The sequence below is a fragment of the Camellia sinensis genome, chromosome 9 (assembly GCF_055761805.1).
Source record: "Camellia sinensis isolate YWXY chromosome 9, ASM5576180v1, whole genome shotgun sequence".
NCBI lineage: Eukaryota > Viridiplantae > Streptophyta > Magnoliopsida > Ericales > Theaceae > Camellia > Camellia sinensis.
The window spans coordinates 115,980,131-115,992,898 of record NC_138969.1 but is presented as its reverse complement, the minus strand read 5'-3'; the positions used below and the strand labels follow the sequence as shown (position 1 = coordinate 115,992,898).

The 12,768-nt window shown below is 34.2% G+C and overlaps 1 protein-coding gene across 7 annotated transcripts; it reads left to right on the top strand.

The window, feature by feature from the left end:
* The first annotated feature begins 630 nt into the window (after positions 1 to 630).
* Positions 631 to 8,337, top strand: LOC114272049 (kinesin-like protein KIN-4B). Of its 7 annotated transcripts, none has more exons than XM_082887472.1 (10): positions 631 to 1,114; positions 3,732 to 3,823; positions 3,968 to 4,116; positions 4,330 to 4,420; positions 4,673 to 4,788; positions 6,452 to 6,507; positions 6,620 to 6,682; positions 6,807 to 6,923; positions 7,514 to 7,586; positions 7,923 to 8,337. In XM_082887472.1, the coding sequence occupies exons 3-10, from the start codon at positions 3,982 to 3,984 to the stop codon at positions 8,094 to 8,096; spliced, it is 825 nt and encodes a 274-aa protein (XP_082743598.1). In that variant the 5' UTR covers positions 631 to 1,114; positions 3,732 to 3,823; positions 3,968 to 3,981; the 3' UTR covers positions 8,097 to 8,337. The 7 variants fall into 7 exon arrangements, with proteins under 7 accessions (XP_082743598.1, XP_082743597.1, XP_082743600.1 ...); XM_082887471.1 differs by lacking the exon at positions 631 to 1,114 and adding an exon at positions 2,952 to 3,096; XM_082887474.1 differs by lacking the exons at positions 631 to 1,114; positions 3,968 to 4,116 and adding an exon at positions 2,952 to 3,096.
* The last annotated feature ends 4,431 nt before the right edge of the window (positions 8,338 to 12,768 follow it).

Below are 12,768 nucleotides of genomic sequence, written 5' to 3'. Positions count from 1 at the left end.
ATAAAGTATGGTTTTAAACCTTACTTTTGTTATTTTATATAAATACATTGATAACATATGAATTAATATATAAAATTTAATCACAAAATTAACCAACTGCACAACCACCCACAAGATTTCGTACAAAATAACACTACAAGAATTTACACAATTGGCGACCACTTTTGCCGACCAAAAAAATTTTGGTCGCAAAAAAATGATATTTGCCGACCAAAATATTAATTAGTCGCAAATGATCGTTATTTTTGGCGACCAAAATGAGTTGGTCGCAGAAAGTCACATTTTGGCGACCAAAAATGAGTTAGTCGTAGAAATTGGTATGCTTTTGGCGACCAACTTCAAATTTGGTCGCGGAAGGTTACATTTTGGCGACCAAAAAAAATTAGTCGCCAAAATTTTATTTTTAGCGACGAATATTTTAGTCGCTGTTGATTGAGATTTGGCGACTAAAAAAATTTGTCGGCGAAAGTACCTTTTCTGCGACTAATCTGGTCATTTGGTCGCAAAAAGTTTGGGAGGGAAATTTGAAACATGGAGGGGGAAATGAAAATTTTTTGCGACAAAAAAAAATTTGGTCGCCATTTATAAAACGACGTCGTTTTGTACCCACTCCCCCTAAAAATTTGGTCGCAATTTCTAAGTGTTGCCATTTATGAACCCTAAACCGCTGCCCCCTTCCAACTCTCTCTCTCTCTTTCTCTCTCTGTCTCTGTCTCTAATGGAGAATGGGGACGAGTGGTTGGTCCCCGAATAAGCTACAACACATTCTCTTCTGCTTCTCCATCACCATTATTTTCTCTCTCCTCGCTTCCCTAACTCGCTATTCTTTCCTCTGCCGCCGGACCATCTGGTTCGGATCCATCATCTCCCTCTCCGCCGGCGCTGCCAAAGAGGTCGCCGACGAGCTTGGCTTCTTCAAGTCGGCCGGAGCCTCCTCCAAAGACGCTGTTGCTGATCTCCTTGGCATTGTTCTCGCTGTGCTCGTTCTTTCTCTCACCAAATCACTCTCCCTGCGGATCAAACCCGATCAATCGGGTCAAATTTGAGGGGTCGAGATAGTTTGATCGATGGCTTGGGTTCCAGTTTGTGTGATCGAGCATTTTGGAGTGATCAGGTTAGTCTGTATACAATTGTCTGTTTGGTTTATGAGAAGATGATATACAAACAGAATTTTCTTACAAAAGTGAAGATTTGAAACTTGAAATAGGATCTATTGAATTTAAATACATAATAGGAACAACTCATTACCTATATCAGTTTGTTTTTAAATTTGTTTGTTCAGCATTACTCCCAAAAAAAAAATGAACCTTGGAATTGCTATTGGATTCAAAATTTTCATTTTCAAGCTAATTTCAAGAAAAAAAAAATGAATGGCTATTGGAATGAATTAGCCATTAATTTTCAATAGCAATTTCAGTAGAAGAAATGAAATGCTTATTCGGTTCTGTAAGTGTAGATTCAAATGTATAGTTGTTGCATTTTCTTACTGGTGACGAATTTTTTGGCAGATTGATCAAGGTTAGTGCCTTGATGGATTGAACAGGATGCATTTCTTCGGTCCCCTGGTTTCTTCTTCTTCTTTTTTCTTTTTTGGTTGATTCTCCTCTCTCCTCTCACATCTCTCTTTGAATTTGATTTTCATTAAGGTGTTAGGAACTCTCGCAAAATATATGCACTGGCTCAGCTGTTCCTTTTTTTCGTGACTGGTCAATAATTAATCAATTCTGTGATATGAATTGATTTGTGCAGTATATAATAACGTCGTTCTGTGATATGAATTGATTTGTGCAGTGATGGTTGTTCAATAATTAATCAACTCTCGCAAAATACTAGATTCCATTTCACTACTCTCTGATCCATATCATAACGTTGTTCTGTGATATGAATTGATTTGTGCAGTGATGGTTGGTGGATCAATACCTTATCGTGTGCTCAATGTGGCCAAAAGGGCTCATCTTCAGTATGATATTATATTTATGTATTATCTTCGATTTTATTCTCAACCACACATTATACATTACATACACACACAAGCACAGTTCAATGTATACTTGGATTGGGATGCTTTTTGTTTTACAATGTTGAGCAATCAATAAACAATTAGGGCATTTAGGAGGATTGATGGATTTTTTATTACTCAGAAATTAACTTATGGAGACCCTTTTTCTTACCTCCCTTGATATTTGAGAAAAATATAGTTAGCGTAATTACACTCAACCTCCCTTTTGGTACAGTTGAGCATGCTATTTTTGTACATCTGTTTAATTTGGATTACCTATCATTCATTAGTTATTTTCATTTTGGTAATGGTTTTGTAACTCTCTTCCAGGTAAATCAACCCTTTAGTCTTACTAGACTTCTGTCACTCCAAGTTTTCAAAATTTGTAAAGTCTTATGTCTCATGAACGATTAAAGTGGAAGCTGAAAGTTTTATTCAATAAGTGATTATTAAATTTATAAAATTGATGATCCTTGGGGCAACAGAAACACCATTATTAACTTTCATGTTTTCAACCTCTGTACTAATTTTTTTTTTGTGACTGGTAATGTTGTCACAAAAGGGTAGTGATGAGGTTGCAAACACTCTTATACTGCCAGCTTTCTTCTAGTATTTGAGGTCCTTTTTCCTGTTTGGTATGCAAGTGATTTATGCTTTTTATTTTCCCCAGTTGCGAAGATCACATTGCCCTGATTCAAATTTGATGAATAAAGAGCTAAAAGTGAGCTACATTGCCCTGAATTACAACAGCCCAACAGTCAGACCAAACACAATGCCTTGAATTAAAGCTCACTTTTAGCTCTTTATTCATCAAATTTGAATTTGATGGATGAAAGAATTGGTGAAGGTCTGGTGACTGATTAATTAGAGGGCAGATGGTATGGATGTCATGGTATTGACTCTTCAATGTTTTCTGTTCTCCAAATGTGGTTTTTGCAAATATATTATTTTTTCTTGGCCAAATTACTATGTTGGGTGGAGAACTATGAACAGATGAGACCAAAGTAACATAAACCTACAACGCTTGAGCTCTTGAAGCCCTTGTTCCAGATTGGTCAACACCTTCTTGCACTCTTCTTGGCCTGCAATTAATGGTGGTATGGATTAATAACTTAATTCCTGTCATGTACAGTTAAATAATGTACTTTTGGATGCGGACTTTATTGCTTTTCTTCTGCATGTATCAACATACATTTTTTAGCGCATATGCTCTACCAAAATTTTCGTGAACTTGAATGTTTGCAATGTAAGCTTGTTGCAGGGTTAAATAATGGTTTTTAATAAATTTAAAAATCCGAAGAGTTTAAATCAGTGGGAAACAACTTGTCAAGCTGCAGGATGATATACATTTTTAATACTAAATGCCTGCTTTAGCCACCAATTGGGCAGGCAACTCATAGTTGATATAGCAGATGAATATGCATTTGTTGGTCCTTTTGCTGATTAAATTGAGCAGTAGAAATATATATGAAAAGACTCCATTTTTTATCAAACAGTTTACTTGGGTTTGTCTTGAGATTGGGTGGGTCTCTTAGTGCTTTCGTCTTCCAAATCTGGAAACCAGTTATTGTTGTTTATTCTATAACTCTTTTTATTTTCTAATTTTTTTTTTATCAATTTGCCCCCCCTCATCTTTTCCTGGGGATAAGTTGGTTAGCCTGTGCACCTATGATTATTGTTAAAACCTTTTTCATTCTTCGTCTGGTTGATTCTGCCATCATCCTTCTTCCAGCCTGCATCAGCCCTGTTGACATCAATGTTGAGGAAACTCTGAACACTCTCAAATATGCTAATCGTGCTCGAAACATTCAGAATAAGCCTGTTGTAAGTAACCTTGACGATTATATGTTATTATTATTTTCTTTTTGTTAAATATTTCCACTTCACTATTTGGAGATGGATAGATTCTATTGGCATCAAGTTCTGTATCTTTTGATTTCTGAGCGAGCACATCATCTTGTTGTACAGTTAACAGAGATGATATGTCGAATGAGATGCAAAATATGCGGCAGCAACTAGAGTACTTGCAGGCTGAACTTAATAAGGAGCTTTCTCGAGAACTACATGAATACCACAGCAGACGTGCTGTTGTAGAGCCGAGAGAAACAGATGCTGAAGTACGCTAATATAATTCCTTCTTTATCTTCGAAAAAGAAAAATAAAAGAATTATATATATATATATTGCAATTTTAACTTTCCTCTTTATTGCCACTAAATTGTGGTCAACAGACCATATTTATTGAGGTTTTGGTCATTACAATAGTTTGATTGATAGTTTTTTTTTTTGGTCGGCGCTTGATTGATAGTTATGTGACATTTTCTATCTCAGGATGGCTCCTGTTTTGTTAAAAGGGATGGGCTAAAGAGGGGCTTACAGAGCATGGATGCATCTGGTTATCCCATGGGTGAAGCCATGACAGGTAAGCTACTTACTTGTGAGATTATTTCAGATGAATGAGGCTGAAAGCAGAGGGGAATAAGCTTCAAGATGCCATACCCTTAGTTAATGCATGACAGACTTTGATTTTTCTGTCATTTAGTTGGCATGTTATCAGTTTTTATATTACAAGTATGTGTAAGAGAGGTGTGTTTAGTCTCTAAAACATGCGACTCATATTGCACTTTTCTAGTTCAGTTCTTTATGTTTCAAATGAATTTGCCAAAAATTGCAGGTGAAAATTACATGGAAATTGATGAAGCTGTAGCAAAAGAGTGGGAGCATGCACTCCTGCGAACAACGATGGGCAAAGAGTTTAATGAGTTAAACAAGCGTTTGGAGCAGAAAGAGGTTTAACTGATGGGCTTTGTTTTATGCAGTTTTCTGCCATACATTTGTTATGATATAGGCTCAACCCTTAACGGAGAACATGTGTTAAACATCTAATATGCCTTTTTTTTCTAATCTCCCGCATAAAAACTGGTTGTTGGGTCACACATCTTGAATATTCAATTTTTTCTCTATGAAAGTTGATACACCCAAAGCTAGTGTTTTAGTCTGTTATTTATGACATAGGCTTAAAGGAGAATACAACTAATGTACCTCTTTTTTGAGCAAAACTGCTATTTTCGACCCTTACAATTTTACCCAAACTACAAGGGTGGATATGCCCAGAGCTAATGTTCTAATTTGTAATGTAAATAATTCTGCTAGATTTTTTTTTTTTTTTTTTTTTTGGCTTAGGAAGCCTATTCCCCATTTTTGTCACTATTCCTTCCAAGAGATACAGCCGAGATGAAACTACAGGCTTGGGATTCTGATTTCTACAAAGTGTCTTGCTTTGCATCCTTAAAAATATATTCTTACTTTTTTAAAAGCTGCTGTTGCCTTGTTTTCAAAGAATACATTGATAATAGTGGCCATTTAGTTTCATTCTTATGTCTACACACATTGACACATGTTCACATGATGCTTGTATGGGGCTGTCCACACACATTGATATCCATTAGGAGCTCAGCACTTGTCAGGGGGAAAGTATGAAGAGTGCTTCTAGTGGTTTGTTTCACACGATACATGCATGGGGCTGTCCACTCACATTCATATCCATTAGGATCTCAGCACTGTTTCAGGGAGAAAATATGAAAGAGTGCTCCTAATGGTTTGTTGAAAGACAGAACTGATTATGATTATGATTATGAGTATGCAGGTTCTCATGGTCGCGATACTCTTGGGATTTTCCGAGTTCACCAGTTTGAGAAAGTGGAGCAGTTCTGCCTTACTAATCAGACTATGTTACTAATCAGACTATGTTATTAGTGGGACTATGTTATTACTAATCAGACTATGTTATTAGTGGAGCAGAGGGGGGGGGGGGGAGCAGCTTCTCTATAGGTCCCGCATACTCTGCTTTTGAATTGGTTGTGCTTCGTCTGGCACCTTCTATGAAATTTTTCTTTGTCCACAAACGAAAGGAAAATAAAATAAAATTCATGTTAGGAAAAGCTACGTTTTGCGTCACTTGTCATTATCTGAGGCATATATTATCTTGTAGATGGCCTTTGGTTGTTTTTCTAGCTTATTAGTTCCTGTTTTCATTACTGCTGCTTGAAATTTCCTTAAATAAGATAATTTCATCAAGCAAGAATGAACTTGAACACATTGTTGCCAACATGTCTCATATCTGTTGACCCTTCTTGAATGACATTCCACGAACAACTTGATAAACTACCTACTTTGAGCGCATACTTGGATGGCGTTGCTTTTTTATCATTAGTATTTTAATACAAGGACTAAAATTGTGGAAGGGTACCTTATAGTTTCTAACTATTTTTGTTGTAATGATTATGATTGCATTTGCTCCTCATCTTGTGAATTTGTCTATTCGAAATGTTCTTTTTTGAGTAGTGTGAAGAGTCTACAGATATGTTATCAGCTTTAATTTTGGTAATTATTGTATTTGCACTCATTGCTACATTTCAGTTGCTTGATTATTGTCTAACTGCATACTTTTCAGGAAAACAAACAAGGACTTTTGCTAAACTGCTCCACTTTTGCTCTCCTGTTTGAAAGGTATTCCCCTCACACCCCCCCCTTCTCTCTCTCTCTCTCTCTCTGTTCTTTGCTCTATGAGAGAAGGTTTTAAACTAATCAGACTATGTTGTTGACTATAACAAATGTACAGGAAAGTAAGGCCAAGGATGACCACTCCTGTCTTCTTGAAGATAATGTTACTGGGCTTGTTGGAGTAATTAATTTATCTTTTCACCTCAAAAAGCAAATCCTTATAAATTAATTTAATTATGCTTTAAAGGTGAATCTAATGCATGTATGTAATGTTTTTACTCTTATTTTTGTGTAATTGTAATCAGGCCTGTGATAGACCAAAACTTGTTCTATACTGGAATGAAGTACACAACAGCTACTTTTGCCACTGCCATGTGTAACATTGTTCCTGCCATGTTTTTGCTAATGGCTTGGATACTCAGGTAAATTACCTATGGATTTTTTTATCATGTGGAATTTTGTTATGCATTAAATAAGGTAAAATAATAATAATAATTATAATAATAATAATAATAATAATAATAATAGTCCACTATATATTTCACATATTTTTATGTATTTTTCATATATTTGTTTTATATATGTTAATATAATTTTTACACATATATGAACATTAATCACCATCCAATGGAGATGGTTAGCATTTCCTATTAAGTATTCTATTATGACAACCCAAGTTCACATATGCGCAAGGAAATTTTTATTTATTTTTTCTTTTTTTAGAAATATAGGCAAACAAATTCAATATGTGATAGATTCATTAAGGGTGACCTAAATGAATGTCACTCAGAATGAATTTAGATCAAACAATTCTATATATATATTTTGTGAGTTGGAGGTCATAGTCCAGGAAGGAGAAATCTTCCTTGACTCTTAACAAGGCAATTAACAAGGCAATTAACAAGGCACAAAATTTTGATCAGCCCAATTAGATCCACTTGGTTCACAAAATTAATTTCTTTATGCTTCTTTTTTACCTTATATATGCGTAACTATTTTAAATCACATATAGTAGGTTTAACATATATGACTCTTGGGACATGCACGAGGAAATGATAACGAACTCAGAAGAGTTTTACAAGATGGTATAGAGCTTTCCTGCCCTCAGAATTGTAAGGGAATAATGTGTATAATTTTTGGTTATTTCTTCGTTATATTCATTTTTTTTTAAGCTGGAGATACTTGATAATGTTTCTTATAGTACTCATATAGATTATCTTGTCAGGTTTTGTAATGTCATGTAAGATGAGTGATTTTGGAATTGGTTGTTTTGTTTGGTTAATGCTAAAAAGTCTGCCACTTGACGCCAAAGAAATTCGAGGGTCCTATATATGGGCTCCTGCTGATGACGAATTGATTTTTCTCTATTTAATTATGCATTTTTCTTTCCTACAAGTATGACATAATTCTCTCTATTGCAGCTAAAACTACCCTATCAAATTGTGGCTATTGTTTCCGGTGCTTTGAATGATGCAGCTGCAAAGAAGTATGATTTGGAAGGATGGTTTCCTGCATCCAGCACTTACAGAGAACTTGTTTCCTGTTCAAACTGCACTGACTATCAGTCCAGGAGATTAGAGATTCGATATGGGTAGAAAAAGGGTAGACTAGTAGTTATATTTTTGGATGGGTGTGTATAGAAAATATTTAGTAGACTACTAGTTATATTTTTCGGTTGATGTACATGGATAAAAATTTTAAACATAATAACAAGTATTTGTTATGTCTTAAATTTTTATGTTAGATGAAATATGTAGTTTGGAATTATTTGTGGATGAAAACTTATAATAGTTGCTGATTTTAATTAAACAGGTTCAGAAATGGTTGATCTATGTATTTTGTTGAATGTTCATGATTCAATTTATTTGTTGGTTTGAATGATTTTTGCAAATTACAGATTATATTGAATAAATTGGATGGATTATTATAAATTACAGGTTTATTTTGTTGGATGTTGGCGACCAAACTAATTTTGGTCGCAGAATGTCACAATTAGCGACCAAACTAATTTTGGTCGTGAAATGTCACAATTGGTGACCAAAAATTTTGGTTGCGAAATGTCACAATTGGCGACCAAACTAATTTTGGTCGCAGAATGTCACAATTGGCGACCAAAATTTTTGGTCGCAAAATGTCACAATTGGCGACCAAACTAATTTTGGTCGCAAGATGTCACAATTGGCGACCAAAATTTTTGGTCGCGAAATGTCACAATTGGCGACCAAACTAATTTTGGTCGTGGAATGTAACAATTGGCGACTAAGAAATTTGGTCGGCAAAAGGCAACTTTTCGCGACCAAAATGTTTTAGCGACAAAATAAATTAGTCGCGGTAATTAAATATTTAGCGACCAAAAATTTAGTCGGCAAATTCAATTTTTGCCGACCAACCAAAAATTTGGTCGCGAATTACTTTTGCCGACCCTCAATTGGCGACCAAAGTAGCGACCAAAAAAATTGGTCGCGGATAACTTTTGCCGACCAAAAAGTGACTTTTAGCGACCAATTTTTTTGTTGCCAAAAGTGTTAATTCTTGTAGTGTAACTACCCATATCGATAAAACAATAATAAATAGAATCTCTATTCATAGGTTACATTTGATTTCTTGGGCACAATTTACTTAAAATAGAGTGAGTAGTAAAATATGGAGTGTAAATATCAATTTTTTCTTTTTTAAATATTGTGCATGTAATAAATACTATATGGGTATGTCCTCAGGGACATATTCATGATTTTCACTTTTAGGGAGCGAAAGTATGTATAACTCCCAATCACAACAAAATATATATATATATATATATATAAATACAATTTTTTATTTATCTGTTTTTTATTTATTTATTCAGATTGGATAGTATTATTTGAGTTCATAGGGCTCACCTCATGTTCAATTTCGATACTCTAAACCGTTGAATGTGTAAGACTCGTCGAATATAGTATCCTTGCAAAAAATCACATTAATGAGATATCAATAGTCACTTGATCAAAATACATTTTTGTTAAATATTTATTTTTAAAATTATATTTATCATTGACAAAAATATAATCAGATTAAGTAGCTATTGATACCCAATTAACATTATTTTTTTGAAGGGATGAATTACTCAACGAAATGAATGAATTACCCAACGAGCCCTACACATAAAACGGTTCAGATCATTGAAATTAGACTCGTAGTGAACTTCATAAACCCAACAGTATTCTTCAATATAATTTCAGACTAGATCAGCTTGATCCATTTTTTTTAATTTCATATCAATTTCAATCATCACACAAATTTAATCACTATGCTTAGTTATCATTTTTCAAAAACACTTTTCAGAAAATTCTACTTTTTTATTTTTCGTATTTTTTTTGTTTTTACTGAATTTTTTTAATATTTTGAGCAATTTTTTTAATTTTTAAACATACCTAACATACATATACCTAAAAAGTAAAAAAAAAAAAAAATTGAAAAAAACCTTTTAAAAATTCACTAAATACCAAAAATAAAAAAAAAACGAGAATTTAATACATTTTTTGTATTTTTCTGTATTTATTAATTTTTAAAAATATTTTTCACAAATTTTTTACTTTTTAGATACATCTAAGTAAGGTGCATCTAAAAAAGTAAAAAAAAATGTTTAAAATTTTAAAAATTTTCACTAAAAACAAAAAAACACGAAAACCAAAAAATTCAATTTTCAAAAAACTTAATTCAAAAAACTCAAACCAAACACACTGTAATATTATCACTAATTAAACATTCTTTATCTACATATTTGAGTGTAAGAAAATGCAGATAGAATTGAAAATATTCTATTGGTCGCCTTAATTTATAAAAGGAAAAAAAAATGTTGTATATTTATATATAGAATAAATTGGTGATAAATCTAATCTAAGAAAGATATAAGACATTAGATTTAGTAAATATATATATATATATATATATTTGTGAGAGATAGACTCTTTATAAAATAGTTTAGTGAGAAATACTTTCATTGTTTTAAAAGGACATTTTATTTCCATTTTTATCTTAATTTATGACTTTTTTTTATTTGTTGACTTTTCATAGACTATCTGTTCAAATTTGTTGTCCTTCGATTCAAATTTGTTGTCTATATGTTCAAATATTTGTCCAAATTTTATTATCTGTACAATTTTTTTTTCATTTTTTTTTCTATGGGTTGAAATACCAAGCCAAATCAACAATTTCATCTGTTGAAATAATAATCTTATTTTAAATTTTTTGATCTATCTATACATGTACCTATCTGTAGATTAGAGAGGTACCTGTGCAATTGCTAGATAAATTTATCTATTGCAGCACCAAACCAAGCCCTATTTGTTAAAAGAAAATTCTATCTGCTCAAATCTCTCTCTCTCTCTCCTCCTCATCTGTTCAACACAAGAACAAAAAAAAATATATATTTAATCTGTGACAATATATTTCTCCATCATTATCAACAGATCTAAACTTACATTAAAAAAAGAAAAATCAGATCAAAGAGAGAGGGGATGATTATTCAGTATTCTCGGAGTATAGACAGGTGGTCTTCCATAAGGTTTTAATTGATAGAGAGGGGTAAGGGCTCACGATTTATGTTGGATGGAGTATAGATACGTGGTACACCATAAGGTTTTAATTGGTAGAGAAAGGTAAGGGCCACGATTTATGTTGAGGATGAAAAACAAAACAATTAGTGTTTGGTTTGAAAAATGGTCACATGTTACTGTTTGTGAGAGAGAGAGAGAGAGAGAGGGAGTGATCTTAGTCTCACCGGCGTCTCCTAGGCTTCCAAGAACTACTAATCTAAACCACAAATTCTCACATTTATCGAATCGATTTTAAACTACAGATCTGAGTCGAGAATGGTAGACTCCGAGGCCAAACCAGTAAGCGTAGCCATTAATGGAGGTTAGATCGTAAACATTAAGGTGGACTGGTACCGATCCACAGAAAGAGAGAGAGAGGTATGCAGTGGTGTTGGATTATCCGCATCGCCGTAGTCCGACGAGGAAGCCGAGACAGAAGGCGCGTGTTCCATTCGCTGAGTCCGACTCAGAGTGGACTCACCATCACCGTCTTGCTCTGAAGCTTGAGTAGCAGCTTCAACTTCTTCTCTTTCCCACGCTCGTCTTCCTCTTCTTCGTCCTTGTTCTCGTCGTCATCGAAATCGAAAGTGACCTGATCGTCCTTGTCCAAATCTTCGCGACGATGGCGCTTCCAGATACGACGGTGAACCAGATGTGGCCGAATGACAGTGATTTTGGGACTGTGGTGGTGGAGACAGTAGCAGCCGAGAGAAATCAACAATTAAACAAGAAATCAACGATTATACATATATATATATATATAGAGAGAGAGAGAGAGAGAGAGGTGGATATGCTTGAACAGAACGATGAAACAGATAAATTTGAGACAGCATTTACATATTAATTAATACAGCATGCAAATATATGTATATGTATGTGTTGCATACAAGCTAGACAGAGAGAGAGAGGAGAGAATACAATTGAATTGTTATTTGGAACCCTAGCACACTGAGATCTAGAAAACAACCTCACCGAACAGATCGAAGTAAGCGCCGGAGTGAGAAATGCTCTCCGGCCAGGGTGATTGCCAGCTGAAAACTAGGGTTCCTTCGACAGCCATGCCGAAGCTCGGAGCTTGAGACTTGAACTCGCCGGCGAGGGGCGATTGCACCCGCCGTTGCTTCCTCACAATCGGTGGCCGAGACAGTCATGAAGAAAAAAGAAGAGAGAGAGAGAGAGAGAGAGTGAAGAGGTGTGGTTTTGTGTTCCACCGCGAACAATGTTCTGATACCAAATTACCGTAAAGTTCAGCGTCAAGTAATATTAGTGAGTCGTAATTTTATGAATTTTATATTTATAGAGCATATTTAATTATTTATTTAATTAAAAATTTTCAGACGTATAATGTTTTCTTTGAATGGATAAGAAACGTACAACCAAATAATTAAAAAATAAGCGCGTGATTATAGAATGAGTAATTTGGTACTTTTGTAAACGTGTGACGTTACGGATATGATATTTTAATGCGTGAATTTTTGAATAAAAGTAATTTTAATTAGGACAGTTGTACAGAGCCCTTATATTTGATAGACATTTGTACTAAAAACTTTTTCCATATATAACAAATTAGAAAATGTAAGAGCATCTCCAACGGTGACTCAAATTTTTCACCAAATTTGAGTTAAAAATGATCCATTTCACTAACTTTGATACCACTTACTCCAACGGTTCACCTTTCACCAAATCTATCCCG